We start from the raw sequence: 25,169 nt of genomic DNA, 5'->3' as shown, positions 1-25,169 counted from the left end.
GAATAGCTTGATCTTCGTATGTTATGCACTAAAGTTGTTGTTGGCTTGCAATAAGATTTTCTTGGTGACTATAACTCTTGTTAGGCACAAGTGCTCCCCTGGTTGATTGTCAAGCTTGAGGGTTTTTTATTATTTGTGAATGCTAGGAGTTCACATATACAAGTTGTACCACTCGTCTTCTGGTAGGTGGAATGAATGGTGAGTTGCTTTCATCACTTGGTTAATGGTACGAAGGTGAGTTCCTTCATCACCTTTCATCACAATTCATCAACTGGTTAGTGGCACGAGGATAAGTTCCTTCTTCCCGTGGTTGGTGGCATGAATAGCAAGTTGCCAAATGATATTAGAGTACGGATTGTACATTTCATCATCTGGTTAGTGGCATGAAGGAGAATACGGGTTGTACATTTCATCATCTGGTTGGTGGCATAAAAATGAGTTTCTTCTTTACCTGGTTGGTGGCATGAGTGGCAAGTTGCCAAATGATAGTAGAGTACGGGTTGTACATTTCATCACCTGGTTGGTGGCATGAAGATGAGTTCCTTTTTCACCTGGTTGGTGGCATGAGTGGCAAGTTGCCAAATGATATTAGAATACGGGTTGTACATTTCATCACCTGGTTGGTGGCATGAAGGAGAGTACGGGTTGTACATTTCATCACCTGGTTGGTGGCATGAAGATGAGTTCCTTCTTCACCTGGTTGGTGGCATGAGTGGCAAGTTGCCAAATGATATTAGAGTACGGGTTGTACATTTCATCACCTGGTTGGTGGCACGAAGATGAGTTCCTTCTTCACCTGGTTGGTGGCATGAATGGCAAGTTGCCAAATGATATTAAAGTACGGGTTGTACATTTCATTACCTGGTTGGTGGCATGAAGATAAGTTCTTTCTTCACCTGGTTGGTGCCATGAGTGGCAAGTTGCCAAATGATATTAGAGTACGGGTTGTACATTTAATCACCTGATTGGTGGCATGAAGGAGAGTACGGGTTGTACATTTCATCTCCTGGTTGGTGGAATGAAGATGAGTTCCTTCTTCACATTTCATCACCTAGTTGGTAAGAATAAGGGCAAGGTGTTGAGGCACATTGTAGCAAGTGTCGAAGACACAAAGTATGTTGAACCCTTTCGAAACACAATTGGCTTATGTATGGATGTGTTGGCATGTATGATGTTTATGTATGAATGTGTTAGAATGTATGATGTTTATGTATGAATGTGTTGGAATGTATAATATTTATGTTGATTGATATAAGTGATGTTTATGAATGTTTTGCTATGCATGAAGGGATCCATATTTTTGATATATGAATCATGTTGGTTGTAACACTTAGTATCACATACTTTGTGTCAAAGTACGCATGTTGAAGCTCTGAGTTGGAGTATAAGGGTAGGTCAGCGTAGACCAAGTGTTCCAGTGCTAAGAACACAAAAGACTCAGAAGAAGTTGTTTGAATTCCCTCTTCTTTAAATATTTGCCGAATGGCTTGTGTGACAAAAGATCTCAAGTGATTGAGAGTCGAAACATTTGTAATGTGTATGCCTTCTTATAATAGCATGTCCTTCAGTACCTAGTCCTTAACTTTGAAAGAGTGAGGCTTGGCCCCATAGTCATAATAGTCGACGGTACGTTCACCCCTGGTTGTCTTGATACGAACTTTTATCCCTCTTGTTGTAATGGGCTTGCTGAGAGTAAAAAAAATCAATCTTCTTACCAAAAGACAGATACGTTTGGTGACTTAGCAAGTAGCTAAATGAGGCAGGAGATGAGACAATGGGTGTCTGACTGGCCAATATCTCTTCACTTGGTAGAACTTGACTTCCATTTCCCATTTGTTGATAGGGGTTAACCATATGGGGGTTCCCTTGGTATGTCATTGCTTCGTCGGAGGCGTGGTTGTAAGCATGTGCCATCACCTCAGAGTAAGTCTTCCAAGTGTTGGCATTGATCATGTACTTGAAGAAACAATCACATAGGCCTGCGGTGAAGGCCTTGAGGGCGGTCTTGTCATCTACCTCAGCGCAGCGAGAATACTCATGGCTAAAGCGACTGGCATACTCTCGTAGTGACTCGTCCGGCTTATGGCGAATAGTGTACAAGTCATCTGCAGAATGCAAGTGATCGGTCTGGAAGATGTGTTGAGAGACAAACAGTTTCCTCAATTCCTCAAATGAGTCTACTCTCTCAAGTGGAAGACGGAAATACCAATTTAGAGCTCCGTCAGAGAGGGTGGAGGGGAAGAGAAGACATCACTCTTCGTCGGTGTGCATCCGATATACCATGGTAGACTCAAAGAGGTTAAGATGTTCAATTGGGTCATCCCTTCCAGTATAGAGTTGTAAACCAAGCTTTTGTTTTGTCTTCACTTGAAGAGGGTGTCGAGGATCCTTCTTGTGAGAGGGCCAGGCTTGGATTGGTTCCATTCAGGTATTTCAGCCTGATGTTTGGCCTTCAACTTGTTTACTTCCTCAAATAGTTGTAGGACAACAGGGTCCTGAGTGGAGTCATGTACCACTGGAATTTTCTTTCGTAAGTCTCTATCGCCTCTTGGAAGTAGGAAAGTTTGAGCAAAGACGTGTGGTTTTTTCTTGGACTCGCCGTACTGACTTCTAGGACGAGTCTGTCGGAATACCTCAGAGTCCCCCGTACCTTTATGTTCCTCTGGGACCTGTCGTTCATTCCCTAGATTGACAGATGGCCTGGGTCGTGGGAAGGGACCGAGTCTTTCAGAAACCCTTGGGTCATTGATCTTCGAGCATATGTGAAGGGAATTCTCTCGATGTTGCTTTAGGAAGTCTCGGCAATCACGATAAACGGCTTTTGATCCTTCCAACCCTTCTGCAATGAGGTGTCTTCCTCCAATTCTTCTACTTCGAGTCGAAGCATCTGGGTTGAGAGAAGTCTCATGTTGATCAATGTTTTGATGATTAACTCGTTCGTAATCAGGGATACCCATGTCGAAGGGAGGTGACCCTCCGTGTTGGGGGTACCCAGATGATGGTTGATGTCCACATGGTAATAAGCTCGCGTGTTTGAGTATGCCTAGTTTCATGGAGCTTCTCAAAGAGCTTCTCATACTGCTCCTGGAAGACCTCATTCTTCATTACTATCTTGTTGTTCTGAGCTTCTAGCTCATCGACTTTAGCTTGAAGAGCAACCCTCTTTCCTTCCTTCTTTCATTGTTTCGCACTAGGTGCAGGAAGGGTGTCATTCTGTGTGTTGTGGCTTCCTTCGCTCCCCATGTTGGAGAGGGACGCCTAGTCAAAAGAGAGTGTACAAATGGTGGAAACCAGCTTGGCAAAGTTGAAGATAGTGGGAATAAGTGTCATTCCCACAGACGGCGTTAAATGTTGATGCACAAAATCAGTGAGGACTTTGGTACAACAGAAAGTGTTAAGTTTATGACGTTCGCCAGATTGCTCTGGTCACTAGTGTGGATAAGTATGTAAATGGATAAAGATAGGGAAGCAAACACAAGATGTACGTGGTTCACCCAGATTGGCTACGTCCACGGAGTAGAGGAGTTCTCATTAATTGTGAAGGGTTTACACAAATACATAGGTTCAAGCTCTCCTTTTGTGAGTACTAGTGAATGATTTAGTACAAATGACATTCAGAAATATTGTGAGAGAATGATCTCTATTTATAGAAGAGAGTTTCTAGTTTCATCCTGACATTGACACGTATCGTGTTGTGATTGGCTTCTGATGTTGACATGTGTCGCGCTATGATTGGCTTCTGATGCTGTGATTGGCCTCCTGGTTGGAGGGAAACTCTTCTGGGTCCTTGACGGTATAACGTTGACCGGTGCTCAGTAGTTTCGGAATTGGTCAAGTATGGTACAAACATAATCGTTGGATCAAATTTTAAGGATCCAGATTAATTGATTAGGTGGATTTGGTGGAAGAGATCCAGAGAATATCTCTTTCCTAACTAGAACACTTCATGAAACTATTTTTCTTTTCACAAACAATAACATAATCTTTACTAAATTTATTTAAGGGAGTTTTAACGAAACACTCCTGGTAATTTTCACTTTTAACAAAAGAACCACATTTTACCTTTTCCTGGTACTATTCACTACACTTTTATTTGTCATTTTTCATTCAAACTAAAGTTTTTTTTTTTTACTTTTCGTTAGTTTTCCTTTTATTTAATGGTCATTTTGTAAAGTCACTAAAAAGTTACAATATTAACAATATATCAACAATATTTATGTCAATTATATATTATAATACTTAAATACATTTAAAATGAACAAAAATTACAAAATCTGTCACTGCAGCTGGCACCCACTTTAATTGACATTCCATTCTCTCAGAGTTTTATATTTTGGAATAAGTCAATATGGAGTATATGTTTCCTGATTTTTTTTTTTTGTACATTTGGATTCAGATACTAATTTGCAATGTCCATTTACTGTTTTATTTTTTCTCTTTTCATCACTCACACACCTTCTACATGTTCCTTTTTACATTTGGATTCAAACACTGCAATGTTGTGTGCGTTTCCTGGTTTTATTTTTTTTTTTCTTTTGGATTTAGGCGCTACGTTGTAGCTTCTGTTTTCTGGTTCAGTTTATTCCATCACTCACACATCTCCTAAGCTTCACACCTTGCGTTGCTCCTGGTTTTTACATTTGGATTCAGACACTGTAAGGCAGTGTTCGTTTTCTGGTTCAATTTTTTACTTTTGGATTCGAACACTGCAATGCAATGTCTGTTTCCTGGTTTTTTTCTTTGTCTTTTTCAGTTGAGCAAACTCCTCCATGTAAATGAAGAGTGGGAGAGAGAGAGAGATAGAGAGTGATAGAATATTCATATTCTAACTATTTATGGAGTTCATATCCTCTCCAAATCAATTTCATGAGCATAGAAATCCAGCGGCCAAAATATCTTCCCCCTTAACTCATCTTTCTCCCTCACACCGCCACACTTCGCCGCTGTTAACAAACCCCAAAATTGCAGATCATTTGTGCTATAAGTTTGATTTATTACTTTGCTCTCTTTTACTGTTTTAATTTTTTATTTGTCATTTCTTTCTTCTTCATCTTTGAGATTTATATCTTTACTGTAACTTTGTCTTTCTATAATTCTTCCATGGTTATGAAAAAGATTTTTGTAACCAAAAGACATCGGTTCACATGACCCCTCTTTTTGCTGTTTCCTTAACATCGGCTGGGATTTTAAGGTCGAGGGATTTGTAATTTAGGGATGTAGTGGTGCTGTGGCTGATTTTGGCGAAGGTAAGGTGAGGGACCTACAATTAGGGATTGTGGGTTGGGTGGGTTGTGGCGATGCTGGCTCTTTTGGTGGAGTTAAATTTGATTTGGAATTTGGGGGGTTGATTATTCGAGGTTGAGAGCTTCGAAGTGAGTGAGAAAGAAAATAGTTAAGGGGAAGAGAGGAAGCATAAGAGATTTTGGTTGACGGATTTGTATTAATGGATAGGATTCATCGGTCCAGAATTTGGGGGGTTGATGATTCGAGGTTGAGAGCTTCTAACTATTTATAATGACTTAAGGCCTATGTGGCATTTTGTAAAGTGTAGTCTTAAGTGTTTGACTTTCCTTGTCAAATATTGCATTTGTTTACCATATGCTCAATTTAGTTCTAGACTACATTATCTGATTATAAGATGCTGCTAGTGGGATTAAACGTTCAAGTACGTGGCTCACCTCACGTCAAAGGTTTGTTCATGCATGTGCATCACATATCTCTATTTGTGTTGCATTATGTCTAGGTAATTGTCTAGTTAGTTTTGTGCACTGTGTTTGTACCATACTTGACCAATCCCGAAACTATTGAGCACATGTCAACGTTATACCGTCAAGGACCCAGAAAAGTTTCCTTCCAACCAGGAGGCCAATCACAGCACGACACATGTCGACATCAGAAGCCAATCATAGCACGACACGTGTCAACATCATAAGCCAATCACAACACGACACTTGTCAATGTCAGAATGAAACTAGAAACTCTCTTCTATAAATAGAGATCATTCTTTCACAATATTTCTGAATGTCATTTATACTAAATCATTCACTAGTACTCACTAAAGGAGAGCTTGAACCTATGTACTTGTGTAAACACTTCACAATTAATAAGAACTCCTCTACTCCGTGGACATAGCCAATCTGGGTGAACCACGTACATTTTGTGTTTGCTTCCTTGTCCATATCCATTTACTTACTTATCCACACTAGTGACCGGAGCAATATAGCGAAGGTCATAAACTTAACACTTTCTGTTGTACCAAAGTTCTCGTTGAGTTTATGCATCAACATTTGGCGCCGTCTGTGGGAACAACACTTATTCCCACTATTTTCAGCTTTGTCAAGCTGGTTTCCACCATTCGTACACTCTCTTTTAACCAAGCATCCCTCTCCAATATGGGGAGCGAATGAAGCCACCGCACACAGAATGGCACCCTTCTTGCACCTAGTGTGAAGCAACGAAAGAATGAAGGAAAGAGGGTTGCTCTTCAAGCTAAAGTCGATGAGTTAGAAGCTCAGAACAACAAGATAGCAATGAAGAATGAGGTCCTCCATGAGCAGTATGAGAAGCTCTTTGAGACGTTGCACGAAACTACGCGTACTCAAACACGCGAGCTCGTTACCCTTGTGGACATCAACCATCATCTGGGTGCCCCCCAACACGGAGGGACACCTCCCTTCAACATGGGTATCCCTGATGAGGAGCGAGCTAATAAAAAAAACATTGATCAACATGAGACTTCTCTCAACCCATATGCTTCGACCCGAAGTAAAAGAAGTGGAGGAAGACACCTCCTTGCAGAAGGGTTGGAAGGATCGAAAACCGTTTATCGTGACTGCCAAAACTTCATAAAGCAACGTCGAGAGAATCCCCTCCACATATGCTCGAAGATCAATGACCTAAGGGTTTTTGAAAGACTCGATCCCCTCCCACGACCCAGGCCAACTGCCAATCTAGGGAAGGAACATGAAGGTACAGGGGACTCTGAGGTATTCCGACAGACTCGCCCTAGAAGTCAGTACGGCGAGTCCAAGAAAAAACCACACGCCCATGCTCAAACTTTCCTACTTCCAAGAGGCAATGGAGACTTACGAAAGAAAATTCCAGTGGTACATAACTCCACTTATGACTCCCTTGTCCTACAACATCTTAAGGAAGTAATCAAGTTGAAGGCCGAACGTCTAGCCGAGATACCTGACTGGAACCAACCCAGGCCTGTCTCTCTCACAAGAAAGATCATCGACACCCCCTTCAAGCGAAAACAAAACAAAAGCTTGGTTTACAACTCTATATTGGAAGGGAGGATCCAATTGAACACCTTAACCTCTTTGAGTCCACCATAGCATATCAGATGCACAATGGCGAAGAGCGATGTCTTCTCTTCCCCTCCACCCTCTCTGGCAGAGCTCTAAAATGGTATTACCGTCTTCCACCTGAGACAGTAGACTCATTTGAGGAATTGAGGAAACTGTTTGTCTCTCAACACATCTTCCAAACCGATCATTTGCATTCTGCAGATGACTTGTACATTATTCGCCAGAAGCAGGACGAGTCACTATGAGAGTATGTCGATCGCTTCAGCCATGAGTATTCTTGTTGCGCTGAGGCAGATAACAAGACCGCCCTCAAGGCCTTCACGGTAGGCCTACATGATTGTTTCTTCAAGTACATGATCAATGCCAACATTTGGAAGATTTACCCTGAGATGATGGCACAGGCTTACAACCATGCCTCCGCCGAAGCAAGGACATACCAAGGGAACCCCCATATGGTTAACCCCTATCAATAAATGGAAGTGGAAGTCAAGTTCTACCAAGTGAGGAGATATTGGCCATTCAGACACCCATTGCATCATCTCCTGCCTCATTTAGCTACTTGCTAAGTCACTAAACGTAGCTATCTCTTGGTAAGATGAATGATTTTTACTCTCAGTAAGCCTATTACAACAAGAGGGATAAAAGTTCATATTAAGACAACCAGGGGTGAACGTACCGTCGACTATTATGACTATGGGGCCAAGCTTCACTCTTTCAAAGCCGAGGACTAGGTACTGAAGGAAATGCTATTATAAGAAAGCATACACATTACAAATGTTTTGACTTTCAACCGCTTGAGATCTTTTGTCACACAAGCCATTCGGCAAATATTTAAAGAAGAGGGAATTCAGACAACTTCTTCTGAGTCTTTTGCGTTCCTAGCATTGGAACACTTGGTCTACGCTGACCTACCCTTATACTCCAACTCAGAGCTTCAACATGCGTACTTTGACACAAAGTATGTGATACTAAGTGTTACAACCAACATGACTCACATATCAAAAGCATGGATCCCTTCATGCATAGCAAAACATTCATAAGCATCAATCATATCAATCAACATAAACATTATACGTTCCAACACATTCATACATAAATATCATACATTCCAACACATTCATACATAAACATCATACATTCTAACACATCCATACATAAGCCAACTGTGCTTCGGAAGGGTTCAACATACTTTGTGTCTTTGACACTTGCTACAATGTGCCTCGACACCTTGCCCTTATTCTCACCAACCAGGTGATGAAATGTGAAGAAGGAACTCATCTTCATACCACCAACCAGATGATGAAATGTACAACCCGTACTCTTCTTCATGCCACCAACCAGGTGATGAAATGTACAACCCGTACTCTAATATCATTTTACAACTTGCCACTCATGCCACCAACCAGGTGAAGAAGGAACTCATCTTCATACCACAAACCAGGTGATGAAATGTACAACCCGTACTTTCCTTCATGCCACCAACCAGGTGATGAAATGTACAACCAGTACTCTAATATCATTTGGCAACTTGCCACTCATGCCACCAACCAGGTGAAGAAGGAACTCATCTTTATGCCACCAACCAGGTGATGAAATATACAACTCGTACTCTCCTTCATGCCACCAACCAGGTGATGAAATGTACAACCCCGTACTCTAATATCATTTGGCAACTTGCCATTCATGCCACCAACCAGGTGAAGAAGGAACTCATCCTCGTGCCACCAACCAGGTGATGAAATGTGATGAATGAACTCACATTCGTACCACCAACCAAGGGATGAAAGCAACTCACCATTCATTCCACATACCAGAAGACAAGTGGTACAACTTGTACATGTGAACTCCTAGCATTCAAAAATAATCAAAAACCCTCAAGTTTGACAACTCAACTAGAGGAGCACTTATGCCTAACAAGAGTTATAGTCACCAACAAAGTCTTATTGCAAGCCAACAACAACTTCAGTGCATGGCATATGAAGATCAAGCTATTCAGCCCTCTTGCATCTGGTTCAGACATTTCCCCTCTGTAACAATGCAAACACTACAACTCGTAGAAAGTTTCACACTCTTGATCAAGACAGTGTGAAGCAAAACCAATTTATAGTGCCAACAAGAACTTCATCAATGGAGGGCAACCACAATTCTCAAAAGCTTCACACATTCTTGATCAAGACAGTGTGAAGCAAAACCAATTTATGGTGCCAACAAGAGCTTCATCAAAGGAGTTCAACCATAATTCTCTAAAGCTTTCCACACCATTGATCAAGACAATGTGAAGTAAAACCAATTTATGGTGCCAACAAAAGCTTCCTCAATGGAGGGCAACCACAATTCTCAAAAGCTTCACATACTCTTGATCAAGACAGTGTGAAGTAAAACCAATTTATGGTGCCAACAAGAGCTTCATCAATGGAGGGCAACCACAATTCTCAAAAGCTTCACACACTCTTAATCAAGATAAAGTGAAGCAAAACCAATTTATAGTGCCAACAAGAGCTTCATCAATGGAGGGCAACCACAATTCTCAAAAGCTTCACACACTCTTGATCAAGACAGTGTGAAGCAAAACCAATTTATGGTGCCAACAAGAGCTTCATCAATGGAGGGCAACCACAATTCTCAAAAGCTTCACACACTCTTAATCAAGACAGAGTGAAGCAAAACCAATTTATAGTGTCAACAAAAACTTCATCAAAGGAGTTCAACCACAATTCTCAAAAGCTTCACACACCCTTGATCAAGACAGTGTGAAGCAAAACCAATTTATGTTGCAAACAAGAGCTTTATCAATGGAGGGTAATCACAATTCTCAAAAGTTTCACACATCCTTGATCAAGACAGTGTAAAGCAAAACCAATTTATGGTGCCAACAAAAGCTTCATCAATGGATGGCAACTACAATTCTCAAACCTTAGAGGCAAATTCAAGACTGTTCGAAGGAAATTCAATTTATATGTTTCATCCAAACCTTCGACTACTACAAGGTGTGGCTTGCATCACAATCTCTTGCTCAACAGTGTGGAAGAAAAATTTGTATATGTTGTCTCTCCCATATTTTCAAATTTCTAGTTTCCCAAAAAAAAAAAAGGAAATTCAACAATGCTTCATCAGTGGAGGATAACTACAAATTCTCAAAAGTTTCACACTATTTTGATCAAGATAGTGTGAAGCAAAATCAATCCGTAGTACCCAACAAAGCTTCACACTATCTTGGTCAAGATAGTGTGAAGCAAAATCAATTCATGGTAGCCAACAAAAACTTCAACTCCAAAGCTTCACCTACAAAGCTTCAACTCTAAAGCTTCACCTACAAAAGCTTCACCCACAATGGCTTCACCTACAAAAGCTTCACCCATAAAAGCTTCACCCACCACAAAAGCTTCACCTACAAAAGCTTCACCCACAATAGCTTCACCTACAAAAGCTTCACCCATAAAAGCTTCACCAACAAAAGCTTCACCCACCACAAAAGCTTCACCCATAAAAGCTTCACCAACAAAAGTTTCACCCACAAAAGCTTCCCCCACCACAAAAGCTTCACCCACCATAAAGTTTCACCCACAATAGCTTCACCTACAAAAGCTTCACCCATAAAAGCTTCACCAACAAAAGCTTCACCCACCACAAAAGCTTCACTCACAAAAGCTTCACCCACCACAAAAACTTCACCCATAAAAGCTTCACCAACAAAAGTTTCACCCACAAAAGCTTCACCCACCACAAAAGCTTGACCCACAAAAGCTTCACCTACAAAGCTTCACCTATAAAAGCTTCACACTATCTTGATCAAGATAGTGTGAAGCAAAATCAATTCATGGTACCCAACAAAACTTCAATCTCAAAGCTTCACCTACAAAGCTTCACCTATAAAGCCTAAAATATATATATATATATATATATATTTTTTTTTTTTTCGGAAATTCAAAAATTCACAAAAAAAAAAAAAAAAAAAAAGCCTAGGCCTCTTCTTTTTTAGGCCTAACAACTTTCTTAACAAATATATATGAAGAATGAGTTTTGGGCTACCACTTAGAAAGGAAATGCCTCATTCGTCAATTCCCTCGATCGGAGACTTAGGGAACTCTTACCATATGCTACTGCACCTTTATACTCGGAAGTCTCACGACCACTCAGTGACTTGGATTTTTCAAGTCTCTAAACGAGAAGTTTTCCTCACTCAGGAAATTAAGGGAGCACTACCTCAACCTACATGCTTCACTCACAAAGCTTCAACATACAAGCTTCAACAAAAGGAAAAATTCAAAGAACTTAGTAAAGAAGGCCTTGGTGTATTTAACATAATACGTTGAAATGAAGCAAAACTTGTTTATTGATATCTCTGATAAGTTACAAATATGTACATATACATGAATCAAAATAAACAAACAAGAGGGAGCCTTCACAAAGGTTGCTCAGGAAAAGTCTCAGCAGTTGGCAGAGCCCCAGAAAGAGGAGGCACCAGAGGGTGATTATTCGGAGCCTCAGTACTAGGCAAAACCCCAGAAGAATGAGGCATCGAAGGTTGATCATTTGGAGCTTCATTACACGGTACAACCCCAGAAGACGAAGGTAATAAATGCCTTTGGAACAAACCCACAAACCTCTGATGATCAAGTAAAATCTAACCATCAGATTCCTGCAGCTGGTCGAGCTTCCTCTTCATGTTTGTAGCATAGTCATGTGCGAGCCTGTGCAACTGTTTATTCTCATGTTTGAGCCCTCTAATCTCCTGTTTGAGACTTATCTCTTCAGCTGCCAATTATGCAACTTGGCTGGTTCGAGCAAAAAGGCGTTAGGCCATATTAGACACAGAACCTGCACATTGAACACTGAGAGCCAGAGAATCCTTAACAGCCAACTCATCAGACCGTTTGGAAAGTAGTCTGTTATCTTTGCGAGTGAGAAGGTTCCTGGCCACCATCACAACGGTCATATCATTCTTCATCACAGAGTCCTCAACGGTAAGAGGACCAGTAGGGGATAAGAAGGATGGGCGCCATATGTTGTCTTAAGAAGGCATGACTACTTCTTCACCAAAGTTCAAGTTAAAACGATGGTCGGATGGGACAGACATTATCAGAAATGATGAAGGAGAAATAAGGTGCAATAAATCTCTGAAGTAAGGGGAAAATTCCTACAAGCAATAACTCTCTGAATGTACTTCTTGCACACAATTGGTGTCCTTATAAAAGAAAGGGCAACAGGGCCGTTGGTTCAAAAATCGAAGAGGCACCACTCTCCGGATTCCGAAGAGGCACCACTTTTTGGATTCCGAAGAGGCACCACTTTCCACACGCAACATCAGCTTCTCGGGTACCACAAATAACTTTGCCAAAGATCTCTGACAAAGTTTAGATACATAAATTTTGAAGGTCCAGCTACCATACTATTACCCACAAGGGTAAAGGAACAGCACCACTGCTTGATAACTAGAAAGTCCCAATGTGTGTCAACCTCCGTGCTTCGTGGCAAGGCAGACTGGCAGAAATGCCCAACCTTTAATCGCATTCGAGAAAACACTCCCAACAAGATTGCTTGCTCAAAAATTGAAAAGGCACCGCTCTTCGAATCTCGAGAGCCAGACTCCCAACAGGATTACGTGCTCAAAAATCGAAGAAGCACCGCCCTCCGAATCTCAGGAGTTAGACTCCCAACATGATTATTTTCTCAAAAATCGAAGAGACACTGTTCTTCGAATCTCAAGAGTCAGACTCCCAACAAGATTGCTTTCTCAAAAATTGAAGATGCACCATTATCTGAATCTCGAGAGCCAGATCCCCGACAAGATTGCTTGTTCGAAAATCGAAAAGGCACCGTTCTTCGAACTTCGAAAGCCATATTTCCTTGGATAAAGCTTGTCTGCAATCTCAACACACAACATCAGCTTTCCAGATACCACAGACCATTTTTTCAAAGTGCTCTGACAAAGTTAAAACACGTGAAGCTTGCAGCTCCCACTACATTGCTATGACCAAGAAAGGTAAAGGAATAGCACTTCTACTTGTTGTTAGGGAGACTCCTATATATGTCGACCTCCATCCTCCACAGCCAGGCAGACCTGCAAATAAAAAAAATGCTCAACTTTTCTTCACATCCGAGAGGGTACTCTCAGCAGAGTCTCTCGAAATACTCAGCTTCTTTTCCGCAAACAAGCCACACCAGAGGAAGAGTATCTTATATCATCAGGGTTAAAAGCAAGATTATCTCATATCATGCTTTTTCCCTGTCTTTTCCTTTGGCCTTGTTCTTACCTGCAAGACAAAGAGAAAGAGAGCAATCAGTCAGCACTTGGAATCAAGCTTCCAGTCAATAACTGACTGCCTGGAACCCCTTGCCTGATTACTTACCTGACATTGCTCTTGAGTACTCATCTTCAACATCTTATGCTTTCAGAGAAAATACCACATCTGCCTGAGGAACAGATAGGGCAAGTGAGAAAGATATAAGAAAGCATGTGGAGACAAGCGTAACAGAACACGTGTCGATACATCCACTACTTTGTCAACAGCAAAAGTATCCCATATCATCAGGGTCGAACATACTCTAGATTTGATGGACTTGATTTGACTCTCAAATTCTTGAGTCGGCCTTACACTCTGGAGGAAACCAGAAAACCCTCCAACCCAGTTCAAGAATAAGCCTGTGGAAAGTTACTTCTTCAAAAGCAAAAGTATCTCATATCATCTCTTCTCCATTTGCTTCTCCTTATCCTTGTTGCTATTTACGACACAAGGAGAATAAGAACAATCAACTGGAAGTCGAAGTCGAACCTCCAATCCAAGTTGCTTGCTTGGAAGTCTGATTGCTTACCTTGTCTGTTACCTCCTTCGGCAAATCTCCTAGCTCGGCGACTTGGGGGACTCCTACTATAGGGTTTGTATCGCATTTGACCAAGCCCGAAACTATAAGTAAGCTTCAAGTGAAATTGATACATTACCTTGTGCATCTTCATCGGTTAAAGATACCATCCCTAGATGAAGGAAAGTACTTCCAGAGAAGATGCCACATCTACATATGAGACAGATAAGACAAGTGAAAATGATACCACACTTCGGTACTTAGAAGTTTCGTGATTACTCAATGGCTTGGATCTTGCAAGTCCCCAACTGAGGAGCTTCCCTCACTCGGGAACTTAGGGGAGCACTGTTTGTACCATACTTGACCAATCCTGAAACTACTGAGCACCGGTCAACGTTATACCTTTAAGGACCCAGAAGAGTTTCCCTCCAACCAGGAGGCCAATCACAGCGCGACACGTGTCGACATCAGAAGCCAATCATAGCGCGACACGTGTCAACATCATAAGTCAATCACAACACGACACGTGTCAATGTCAGAATGAAACTAGAAACTCTCTTCTATAAATAGAGATCATTCTCTCACAATATTTCCGAATGTCATTTGTACTAAATCATTCACTAGTACTCACTAAAGGAGATCTTGAACCTATGTACTTGTGTAAACCCTTCACAATTAATGAGAACTCCTCTACTCCGTGGACGTAGCCAATTTGGGTGAACCACGTACATCTTGTGTTTGCTTCCCTATCCCTATCCATTTACTTACTTATCCACACTAGTGACCGGAGCAATATAACGAAAGTCACAAACTTAACACTTTCTGTTGTACCAAAGTCCTCGCTGATTTTGTGCATCAACACACTAACTTCCAGCTGTGTAGGCATACAGATTAAGACAGCCTACATGAGTTGGCTGAGACCTTTCTGATGATAGTCAATTTCTAGCCATTGATCTGCCTAGATTTCTTTTGCAGTCGACCAGTGTCATTAGGACAAGTTGGCTGATGGAAAATCAGATTTCCTTGGGTATATTTGTTCCCTATAGTTTTATTTTGTTCTTGGGGGTTTAGAACTTAGTTTTAGAAAGAGAAAGTTGCCTTAAAGGCTTTGAGCTTGCATCTTCTCCATTTATGAAACCCTAACTGCTAAACCTTCCTCATGTATTAAACACCCAATCGTTGTCTATTAGGATTGCATTGCTTTAAGGTTTTGCATTAAAGTCTTAGTCTAGTTTTAAGCTTTAAATTCGATTTTAGACCAAGCTTTGGATTCAAGTTAGATTTTTCCTTCAAGTGTTTGACTTGAGGATCTGACTAGTCAGTTAAATCCAGATTTCATGTGCATATCATAAAATCATATCACATCATTAATCGTGTTGACCTCGATGCCATAAAGTGATGAGCTCATGATGAGTTGCCACTTCGTGAAAATGGAATGAGTCCTCGTGTAAGGCAAGGTTGTATGAAAGTAAAATTGCTTCATAGATAGGGTTCTAGGAATTAAGCTTGTGTGATCCTTGTATGAACCTTTGTTAACACTAGTGGATTGGACTCAGTTGAGAGTCTCCGGTTTTTTAACCCAAATGTGGGGGTTTTTTTTTTCCAACCAAAAATATCTTGTGTTCGAGTTATTGTTATTATGTCACACATCTCACATATACATACATGGTACATATATTTGTTGAACATTTAAATTGTATGTGCTCACAAACCTAACCACTTGACACATTAATAACTTGCAACGAATTGCAGCCTTGTTGACTAGAATAGTTTGTGGGATTAGAAATTGCTAATTGAATCTTCGATTTATTGACTAACAAATCTATCTTAGTTGACTAGCGGACTTGACTGATCAGTCCATCGGATTATAATTTTTATTTACAGGATATTTCACCTGGTACCAATTTCACATTCATCATTGACCTATGCCTAATTAATAAAAAATAACATTGACTAAGTAAAAAAAATAAATATATATATATATATATATATTAGTGATATATGGCTTAATAGTAGAGTTTTTATTGATTTTTGACTAAAATACCATTTATTTAAATTATGAAAATAAATATTCAAACTTAAGTGCATAAAGGAAAGTACAGTGCCCTACACAACTTGAGTTAGTCCAAATTGACTCGATTATGAACAAATTATATTATCTACACTAAGGAAGTGTTAGGGTGGGCCAAGACTCATAATGGACTAGCAATAATGTGGTTCGAATTCGCATCTGGCGATAATCAAACCTAAGACCTCTTATTTACAAATAAAAAATAATAACACTAGACCGTAGTACTAAGTGACATATTGACTTGATTTGATCATAAAAGATGATATTGAGCAAATTCGTTGGACTTGAGATATAAAATAATCATAATTTTGAAAATAAAGAAAAACAACAATTTAACTTAACATAAAGTGCATAGCTTGATGATTATCCTTGAAAGTTGAAAAAAGCCAAGATTGTATGGAGCAATACATAGACGAGCTCTTACGCTTAGAGGTAATTAATGTTTAAAATATCAGTATCGGTAGAAATATTGATAAGCAAATTTGAGGAAATATCAATAGACTTAACCTTGTTGGTGAAGGTTTGGGTGGGTTTGGAATAAGAGACCAGTGTGATAACGAAGGTTGGTGATTCCTTCGCCAAATACATGACGAGGTTGAGAGGAAAAAGCCATTGAAAAAGATGAAATGTCTGAGGAAGTAAGAAACTTGAAGTCTGGAAAATTCTTAAAGTTCAAAAGTACTCAGAAGTGAAGGCAAAGTTAAAACCCACTGGTTTTTCCTTTTATATCATCATGTTGTTGGAGTTTTGTGGGTTAGTGGAACAGTTTAAAGTTACAACAGTCGTTAATGATGCTAAAGCATAGTTCTGATAGGGGGAATCAAAAGGTTTAAACACAGTTAAAGTCAGCATGCTAACGGTTTAATCATGTTTAAATGGGGCACTGTTTGGACCAAAATTAAACATTGGTCTTGCATCACGGCCTAATACCCTCTCAAAACCGTTGAATGCTTAATGTGTGTTTGATTTGAAGCTTGTGAACAATAACCAAACCAATATTTAAATATGATTATGACGTGGCAGCTATGAGTGTCAAACCTACAAAATAGGAGGAATTTGGAGAAGGATTTTGTAGGGAAAAACACTTTTCAATAGCCCCCGTAAATTCAAGATCAAGTGTGAACTCACCCCTTATCGAGCAAGTCACTTCAACCACTTGATGTGAGGAAAGATGTATCAGAGACGGAAGGCTTAATTCACAAGAAAAGAAGCTTTATAAAAGCCATATGAGAACAAAAAGAGAACAACACTCAACTCAACTCTAAAAAAAAACTCTTAAAAGCTCTGTCACTTTCTTCGCATTCCTTTTACAGCCAAAGTCACCACCTTTGTAGTTTTAGCTCTACTGCATTCAGCCCAACAGGCAACTAACTTTGCCTAACGAGGTTGAAACTATGTCCAAACTTTTATATTTGTGCTTTACTATATCAATTATTGCTTTTACATACTTTGTACTGTCATTTTCAATTCATTTCTAATGTTTGCTGTGAGTTTCCATTCCCAATTATCACTTAATATTTGTTGGAAGTTGGAGGTTATCGGGACTCTCATTGCTGCAATCCTTGTCAATTAGGGTTAGTGTTTTCCAGCATATAACTCTCGGCAAGGGTTTTGGGTTTTATCCTGGATACCTAGTCATGTTGTCCTTTTTCCTTCAATTAAGGAACTTTGCTTTCTTGTTATTGTAAATAGATTAGGAGTGTTTCAAGGAGTGATTAAGTGAGTGATTGAAGTTTGTTTCTTTACTCCTCTCCTCTATATATGTTTTAGTCCTTGTAAAGTGTTCCTTACGTAAGATATACAACATCTCTAAATTTCACAATATCTTTCATATTTACTTTACTTTTCCTATTGTTTAAGAAATTCTGATGAATCCGTTTCCTTCATTGCTTTTAATCTATCTTAAAATTGGCATTTGACATAAATTAAAAGTCCTTGGCTCTAAGGCAACGAAAAGAACATTTTATGGACTTAACCCTTCCATAAACAGTCCCTTGATCAAAGAAGTCTAAGTAACTTATGGCACAAGAAATCAAATCATCCACAACCAAGTAACCACAAAGGCACCTTTCAAAGCTAACATCTAATTCACCATGCACACAGGGGGAGTTGTGTGAGGCGAGCATTCCAGGCCGAATGGAACCGATTCTTGTAGAGTTGCTGAACCATTTAGTGGATTAAGAATCGTTTCGAAATCGAAAGGAGAAAGGAGAAACTGAGGCCGTTTCCGTTCTAAGTATTTTGGGTAGTGAGGTTTTGGCAGGAGGTTTGTGAATTTGCCTGGTTGTACTGGCTAAGAACTAAGGATCTGAGTTGAGATTCTATTACGGAATATGTAGAGCCCAAGTCCATGTGTGGGATTTGTGCGGAAGTTTAGGAGAGATTCAGAGACAAATATAATAAGAGAGCAAATAAGATAGAGAAGATTGGTAAATTGGAGTGTTTGGTTACAAGTGGAATATCATATTCTTAACTGAAATAGCTATAAAAGGTTAATTTTGTCATTTCAAAATTATCGTATGCTGATAACGGCATAAAACTAACGGAACTCTAATGGAATAAGTTTTGTGAAATGATTTTAAAACGTCATGTGGTGTTTGTGATATGTTCAAAATCTGAGGGGTTTTGTAAAAACACAAAAAACTTTAATGGATGTATGTGTAATTAAACTCATTTTTTTAAGGGAAATTTTATTTGGACCCAATAAACCTATTTCTACACCCATTAAATTTTTGTTAAATTTTATATTCCAATTATGTCCTAAAGAAAAGATGGGTGTAGAAAGATATTATCAACTGGAGAATGGGTGGGTCGGAGAAGAACATCAAAAATATAATTAGTGGGTGGCTGCTCGTCAATTCCATCAAGGAAATACAAACTTCTTAACAACATATATATAATTAGCTCATCTCTAGGTTATTTGAAATTGGATTTAACAAAGAAGCAGGTGTAATTGTGTACCATGAATGGGCCCTGCCGCTCAGTGAGTTCATTAGCTTCTCAAATTCCATAACTTTATGAGGCATGGATTTGTCTTAATTGCTTTAATACATGTTATGTTTCTTAAATAACTTAGGGAGGCACAACTTATTGGGGACTTTAATGGATGGGATGGCCCCAAGCACAAGATGGACAAGAACCAGTTTGGGGTTTGGAGTATCAAGATACCAGATTCTGGTGGAAATTCAGCCATTCCTCACAATTCAAGGGTTAAATTCCGGTTTAAGCATGGAGATGGAGTTTAGGTTGATCGCATCCCTGCTTGGATTCAATATGCCACTGTGGACCCAGCAATTCCATCAAGGAAAAGATGGGTGTAGAATTCCGGCAATCCCTTCGTCCTCCATGTTGTTCTTCTTTTGAGTTACAATTTGCTGGGTTTTTATAATTAGTTCATTAAGGTTTAAGGAGATAATAGTCAAACCAAAATCCAGCCCCATGTAATTGGGCACAAAGAATTGAAAAACGACTAGATAAAGAGCAGATCGGTGGTGACAGTTTCTGAAATGATGACCAGAATCAAATCTAGTTGTTGCCAAGGTAGGTGGTTGGGTGGGTTTACATGTTTGTGTAATTTTTTTCAAGTATGTAAATTTTGTATTTGAGGGTAAAATGGTAAGTTTGTGGGACAAAATTTCTAAGTTGGGTGTGGAAAGAGAATTAATGGGTTTAAATAAAATTTCCCTTTTTTTAATAGATGTAGAACTATCTAACATATGTTAGTCTCATCTGTATAATGCTAGTGGGTCAAATTTGTAAATCAAATTATGTGTTATGAGTATTAAATAAACACTTAACTAATAAAATAATCATTAACAATCATATCATTGAACTTAAAATTTTAATCTTCTTAAAATTATCTTTAAATAACAAATATATGATAAACGTAGTATTTCTGAACAAAAATTAACGGTGAAAGCTTACTCTCTCTCACAAACGTATCACAACAAAAATGACAAAACCCAAAAACTTAAATTAACAAAAAATGAAAAAATGATTTTTTATGATTTTATTTTTTGAAAAAAGGAGAAGGAAAAGGAAGGGAGGACGGAGGGAGGAGGGAGGAGGGGAGGAGGGGAGGAGGCAGGAAGTCAGCCTCATGGTATCTGGCTGGTTTGGGTTTGTTCGAACCAGAAAATGATTCAGGTATAAACACAAACACCTACCCGGCGTTATTTCACCATGGCTCGGAATGTTAAGAACGCCAAGCCCCAAACGCCGCTGTCCAAGGAGGACGGCCACCTGACTCAGCCTCCATTGCCCAAACCCAGGCTCCGCCCCAAGCCCGCCACCAACCCTAAACCTTCTTCTCTCCCCACGGTCTCTCTCTCTCTCTCTCTCTCTCTATGTGTGTGTGTGTATGTTTTTTCCATTGAAATTGATGTGGGTTTTTGGTGGATTGTGGAATAGGGGAAGTTGAAGAAGCCAGGGAAGCCAAAAGAGCAAGAAGTGGAGTATTCCATGCCTATGAAGGAGCTTTCTAATACCCAAATTACAAAGGTATGACTCCCCCCTTTTTATTTTTTTCGAAACTTAAATTAAACCTTTGGATTTCTTAATTTTGATACCTCTGTTCACAAAATTTGTGGATTAGTTTGTGATTTGGCATCATGGGGTAGGCTTTAAATTACACAAGAACATTGAAAAATCGTTTCCTTTTCGTGCTTCACCTGTTTTTCGATACAATGTACTTTCCACACTAACATATAGAGGCTTTGATTGATCAGAAAGTTGATAGGAGTAGTGGGTGAGAAGCCATTGTTGTTATGGATTAGCCATTTAAATTACACAAATTCGTTGAAAAATCGTTTCTTTTTCGTGCCTCGCCTGTTTTTCGAGCATATAGAGGCTTTGATTGATCAGAAAGTTAATAGGAGTAGTGGGTGAGAAGGCAATGTTGTTATGGATTAGCAGAATTGGTGCAATGTATTTAGTTCGTATGTTTCTTCTTATTGCGATTGCATTTGACTGTCTTGATTTGTAACCTCTTGTATTATGAATAAATTTGTTGTATGGATGAAATGGCATTGTTCCGCATGAATGGGATGTGGGTTTTTATGAAAGCTTTTAAAAATTCTTGAACAGCAGATGTTGAGTCATGCAGGGCAGTCCCCAGCCATTAGGTCAGTGAAACATCTTGTACAGTTTTTGTGTATTTTTTTCCCCTCTTTGTTTGTATTTGTATATTTGATTCATGACAATGCTGTCTTTCTGATTTTTTTAAAAGCAATACGCAGTATGATTTTCCAGTTGATGGATCACCCTCACGAGGTCAAGCAAAGTCATCTGCTGTCATTCGAGCGCAGGAAGTTCGATCAAAACTAGAACCTCAATTCCCCAGCTTTGTGAAATCACTGGTCAGATCACACGTGGCTAGTTGTTTTTGGATGGTAAATTCTGTTACAGTAGATGAAAGTGAAAACATTAGTTATAACAGAAGTTGTATATACATGTTAAAGTCCTTGTCTTTTTCTGCTCTATATTTTGTTTATGTATTCTGTGTAATAGGGGCTTCCTTCGCTGTTCTGCAAATCACACTTACCAGATAAAGATATTACAATGACTTTGGAAGATGAAAGTGGTAGACAGTATCAGTCGAAATACATTGCATGCAAGACCGGACTAAGTTCTGGTTGGAGGCAGTTTGCTGCTTCGCACAATTTGCTCGAGGGAGATGTTCTGGCCTTCCAATTAGTTGAACCTACAAAATTTAAGGTAATGTTTCGAATCTTTTATACCCAAAGTCACAAGAGCATTATAGGCTGCTACATTTAGTGCACGACTAAGTTGGTCTATCTCTTGATTCAATTGCCTTAAACCTATCCCTTGGGACCAACACTGGTGCCTTATTTGAACTTCCACCTTGTCGTGTCATGAAGGAAGTTTCCTATGTATAATCGTATCTTCCGACATCTTGTAGGTTTACATAATAAGGTCAAATGGTTTGGCTGAAGTTGATGGGGATCTTGGCCTTCCAAATTTGGATAATAATACAAAACAAAAGGATGCAGGCAAGTTCATCAATCTCTCTGTTTGTTTCTTCCTAGCATCATGCATTTATGATATTACTTTTTTATGAAATCATGCTATATTTACATGTGCATACATTGATGTTTCTACCATTTCTCTTGGATGTTGCACTCAGATAAAGATAATGCAGAAACGAGCACTACGCCTTGTAATGACTCTACCAAGAAACGTGCAGAAACAAGCACTACGCCTTGGAATGACTCTAATAGGAAACGCGCGCATTCTCCTCAATTAGTAGCTCCAAAGAAGAAAAAGATTGGTTTGCAGCGAGCCAAACAATCTGAAACCGATAGTGAGGAGGTTGGTTCTGAAGTTTCAGAAGATCTCAAGTCACCTGTGGCAACTCTTCAATTTGAGGACATCCGAAGTTATGAGAATTTCAACATTCTAGTAGATGGGTTGTTTCTAGATCCTGAGTTCCCCGAAGATGTACGAAGAAAGTACTACAAGCTCTGTCGCAGCCAGAAAGCATTTCTTCATGAAAATGTTATCAAGGGCATGAATCATAATATGATTATAGGAGCTATATCTGAAACCGTAAATATTGCTGATTCCATTGAAGCTTGCAAGGTCACTGCGCTTCGAGATGATTTTGTGTCTTGGGACAAGTATTTAACGGCCTTTGAGTTGTTGGGCATGAATGTTGGATTTTTACGTGAACGGGTATGTCGGCTTGCAAACCTTGCCGACAACTCGGAAGCTGCCGTGGAGGCAAAGATGTTTAAAGAAGCTACAATTGAGCGATCTCAGGCAGGAATAGGATTAAGAAATATCGAGATGAAGCTGGAGGAACTGATGGAGGCGTGCGATGAATTTGGTGCTGCCATTGAGAGCCTGAGATCGAAAGCTGAAATCAACAAGCTCAGGTTCCAGGAAGAGGTTACTGCTCCTTGGTAAATATGCTATTGTGAATATAAATTCCACTTCCTTTTCTATGTTCAATTCAATGTACTTATTTCTAGTTTATATCTGTGACCCAAAAGATGGCTGATTCTGCTTTGTATGGTGGTGGTAAACGACTAGCAACTAGCAAATTTAGCTATGTCATATAAGATAGGTACATATCCTCAATGAGGAGAAGAGATTCATCACAATATGCATTTTTGACTTGTGATTTGGGATATAATTGTGTTTAGAGGAGTACTAGGATTAGTCTCCATATGGTGCGTAGCTGATTTTGATCGTTCCTGCTTTGTGGATCTAACAAGCATGCCAAAATCAGCTCGTGTACGGATGAGCGACTGATCTTGGTATTTCTTGTATGTTTCTTTAGGAAGTATTTATCAACCAAAAGAAGTCGGTGTAGAAAGTCTTTTCATTTCATCTAGATATTCTTACACGACCTTGTATTAGTGGCTTAAGATGCTGCGGTGATAATAAACACTTTTCATGTAAGTCCCCTTCTAAGTAGGGATAGGTGCAAGCTTTAATGCCTCCGCTTCAGTCTAGTCCTGCAGTGGAGGATCTTTGAGATTTTGTCCATGAATCTTGTAACCCTTTCTGGTTTGGCCACTCCGTTAGTGCTTTGCATGTGACAGTCTCCAGATCTGTCGATACGAGATTATATGTATATGTAAGGTTCGATAGCCGTGGCTTGGCTGTCACACTTATAGCACTCTGCCTGTTACTGTGTTGCACCAATCCAATCTGCGCTAAAGACCCGGCTCCTCTAGCCTCCCACTTTCTATACACTTCAATCCTCTTCTATTTTGTGCGGTTACGGTTAAGTCACGTCAATATTTTATATTGATTTTTTTATAGAGATAATAAGACAAAAAAACAATGGTAATATAAAATGTTGACGTGGGAGGATGTGAGGCCATCTCTAACCGAGGGCTGGCCAGAGGGCTCGTTTTAGCCCTCTGGCCCTCCAAGATTCTCCAAGATATTAATATTTTAATAAACAGTACATGGTCATATTTGCCTCCATCTCCAACCGAGGGCCAGAGGGCCAGAGGGCTCGTTTTAGCCCTATCACAAAAAACCGTCTCCAACCGAGGGCCAAAGGGCCATAGGGCCAAACATAATTTATTATTTAAAAACTACAACTAAAATGTTGTATAATTTTTATGTTGGTTAATTTTATTTAATGTTGTTTCATATTGTTTAATGTTGTTTCATGTTACTTAATTTAATTTAATGTTGTATAATGGCTTAGGAAGTTATAGGAAAAAAATAGAATTTAAAAAAAATATGAAACAAATTTTGTGAAATAGAAGTTATAGGAAAAAAATGAAATTTAAAAAACAATATGAAGTAAATTTTGTGAAATAGAAGTTATTGGAAAAAAAATGGAATTTAAAAAAAATATATGAAATAAATTTTGTGAAATAGAAGTTATAGGAAAAAAAAAATATGAAACAAATTTTGTGAAATAGAAGTTATAGGAAAAAAATGGAATTTAAAAAAAATATGAAACAAATTTTGTGAAATAGAAGTTATAGGAAAAAAATGGAATTTAAAAAAAAACCAAATTTTGTGAAATAGAAGTTATAGGAAAAAATAGAAGTTATATGAAAAATTTTGTAAATAAAAAATAATAATAATAATGTAAAAAAAAAAAATTAAATCAAATGCAACGGCTAGTAGCCGTTTCATTTGAATTTTTTTTAAAACAATCATGTCGGTTATAACCGACAGGAATACACCATTATTTAGTATATTAAATAATAGTATGTATTAACCGACAGGAATAACAAAACTATAAAAAAAAAAAATAGCCAGCCCTCCAGCCCTTTCTGATCCCGTGGGGCCCTCCCAGATTCCAGAGCCCTCTGGCCTAGCCCTCGGTTGGAGACGGTTTTAGGGCTATTTTCGGTCCTCTGGCCCTCTGGACCATTCGGTTAGGTCATCTCCAACCGAAGGGTCCAGAGGGCCGAAAATAGCCATAAAACCGTCTCCAACCGAGGGCTAGGCCAGAGGGCTCTGGAATCTGGGAGGACCCCACGGGATCG

General features: G+C 39.3%; 1 protein-coding gene across 2 annotated transcripts; it reads left to right on the top strand.

Annotated features, from left to right (window-relative positions):
- The first annotated feature begins 20,213 nt into the window (after positions 1 to 20,213).
- On the top strand, positions 20,214 to 23,309 carry LOC126605650 (B3 domain-containing protein Os01g0234100-like). Of its 2 annotated transcripts, XM_050273058.1 has the most exons (7): positions 20,214 to 20,505; positions 20,596 to 20,685; positions 21,274 to 21,308; positions 21,413 to 21,575; positions 21,694 to 21,900; positions 22,106 to 22,196; positions 22,331 to 23,309. In XM_050273058.1, exons 1-7 carry the CDS (start codon positions 20,368 to 20,370, stop codon positions 23,110 to 23,112), a joined length of 1,506 nt encoding a protein of 501 aa, XP_050129015.1. In that variant the 5' UTR covers positions 20,214 to 20,367; the 3' UTR covers positions 23,113 to 23,309. The 2 variants fall into 2 exon arrangements, with proteins under 2 accessions (XP_050129015.1, XP_050129016.1); XM_050273059.1 differs by lacking the exon at positions 21,274 to 21,308 and having other exon boundaries at positions 21,423 to 21,575.
- Positions 23,310 to 25,169: the final 1,860 nt, after the last annotated feature.

Source organism: Malus sylvestris, chromosome 15, assembly GCF_916048215.2.
Source record: "Malus sylvestris chromosome 15, drMalSylv7.2, whole genome shotgun sequence".
Lineage (NCBI taxonomy): Eukaryota > Viridiplantae > Streptophyta > Magnoliopsida > Rosales > Rosaceae > Malus > Malus sylvestris.
The sequence above is the reverse complement of the archived record's forward strand: the minus strand, read 5'-3'. Positions and strand labels throughout refer to the sequence as shown.

What these genes read in the sequence shown, in the direction of transcription:
- LOC126605650 (XM_050273058.1), top strand. Translation starts at nt 20,368, where the DNA reads ATGGCTCGGAATGTTAAGAACGCCAAGCCCCAAACGCCGCTGTCCAAG. An exon ending in AACCTTCTTCTCTCCCCACG is followed by an intron (nt 20,506 to 20,595) that starts GTCTCTCTCTCT and finishes ATTGTGGAATAG; the next exon opens with GGGAAGTTGAAGAAGCCAGG. An exon ending in CTAATACCCAAATTACAAAG is followed by an intron (nt 20,686 to 21,273) that starts GTATGACTCCCC and finishes CTTGAACAGCAG; the next exon opens with ATGTTGAGTCATGCAGGGCA.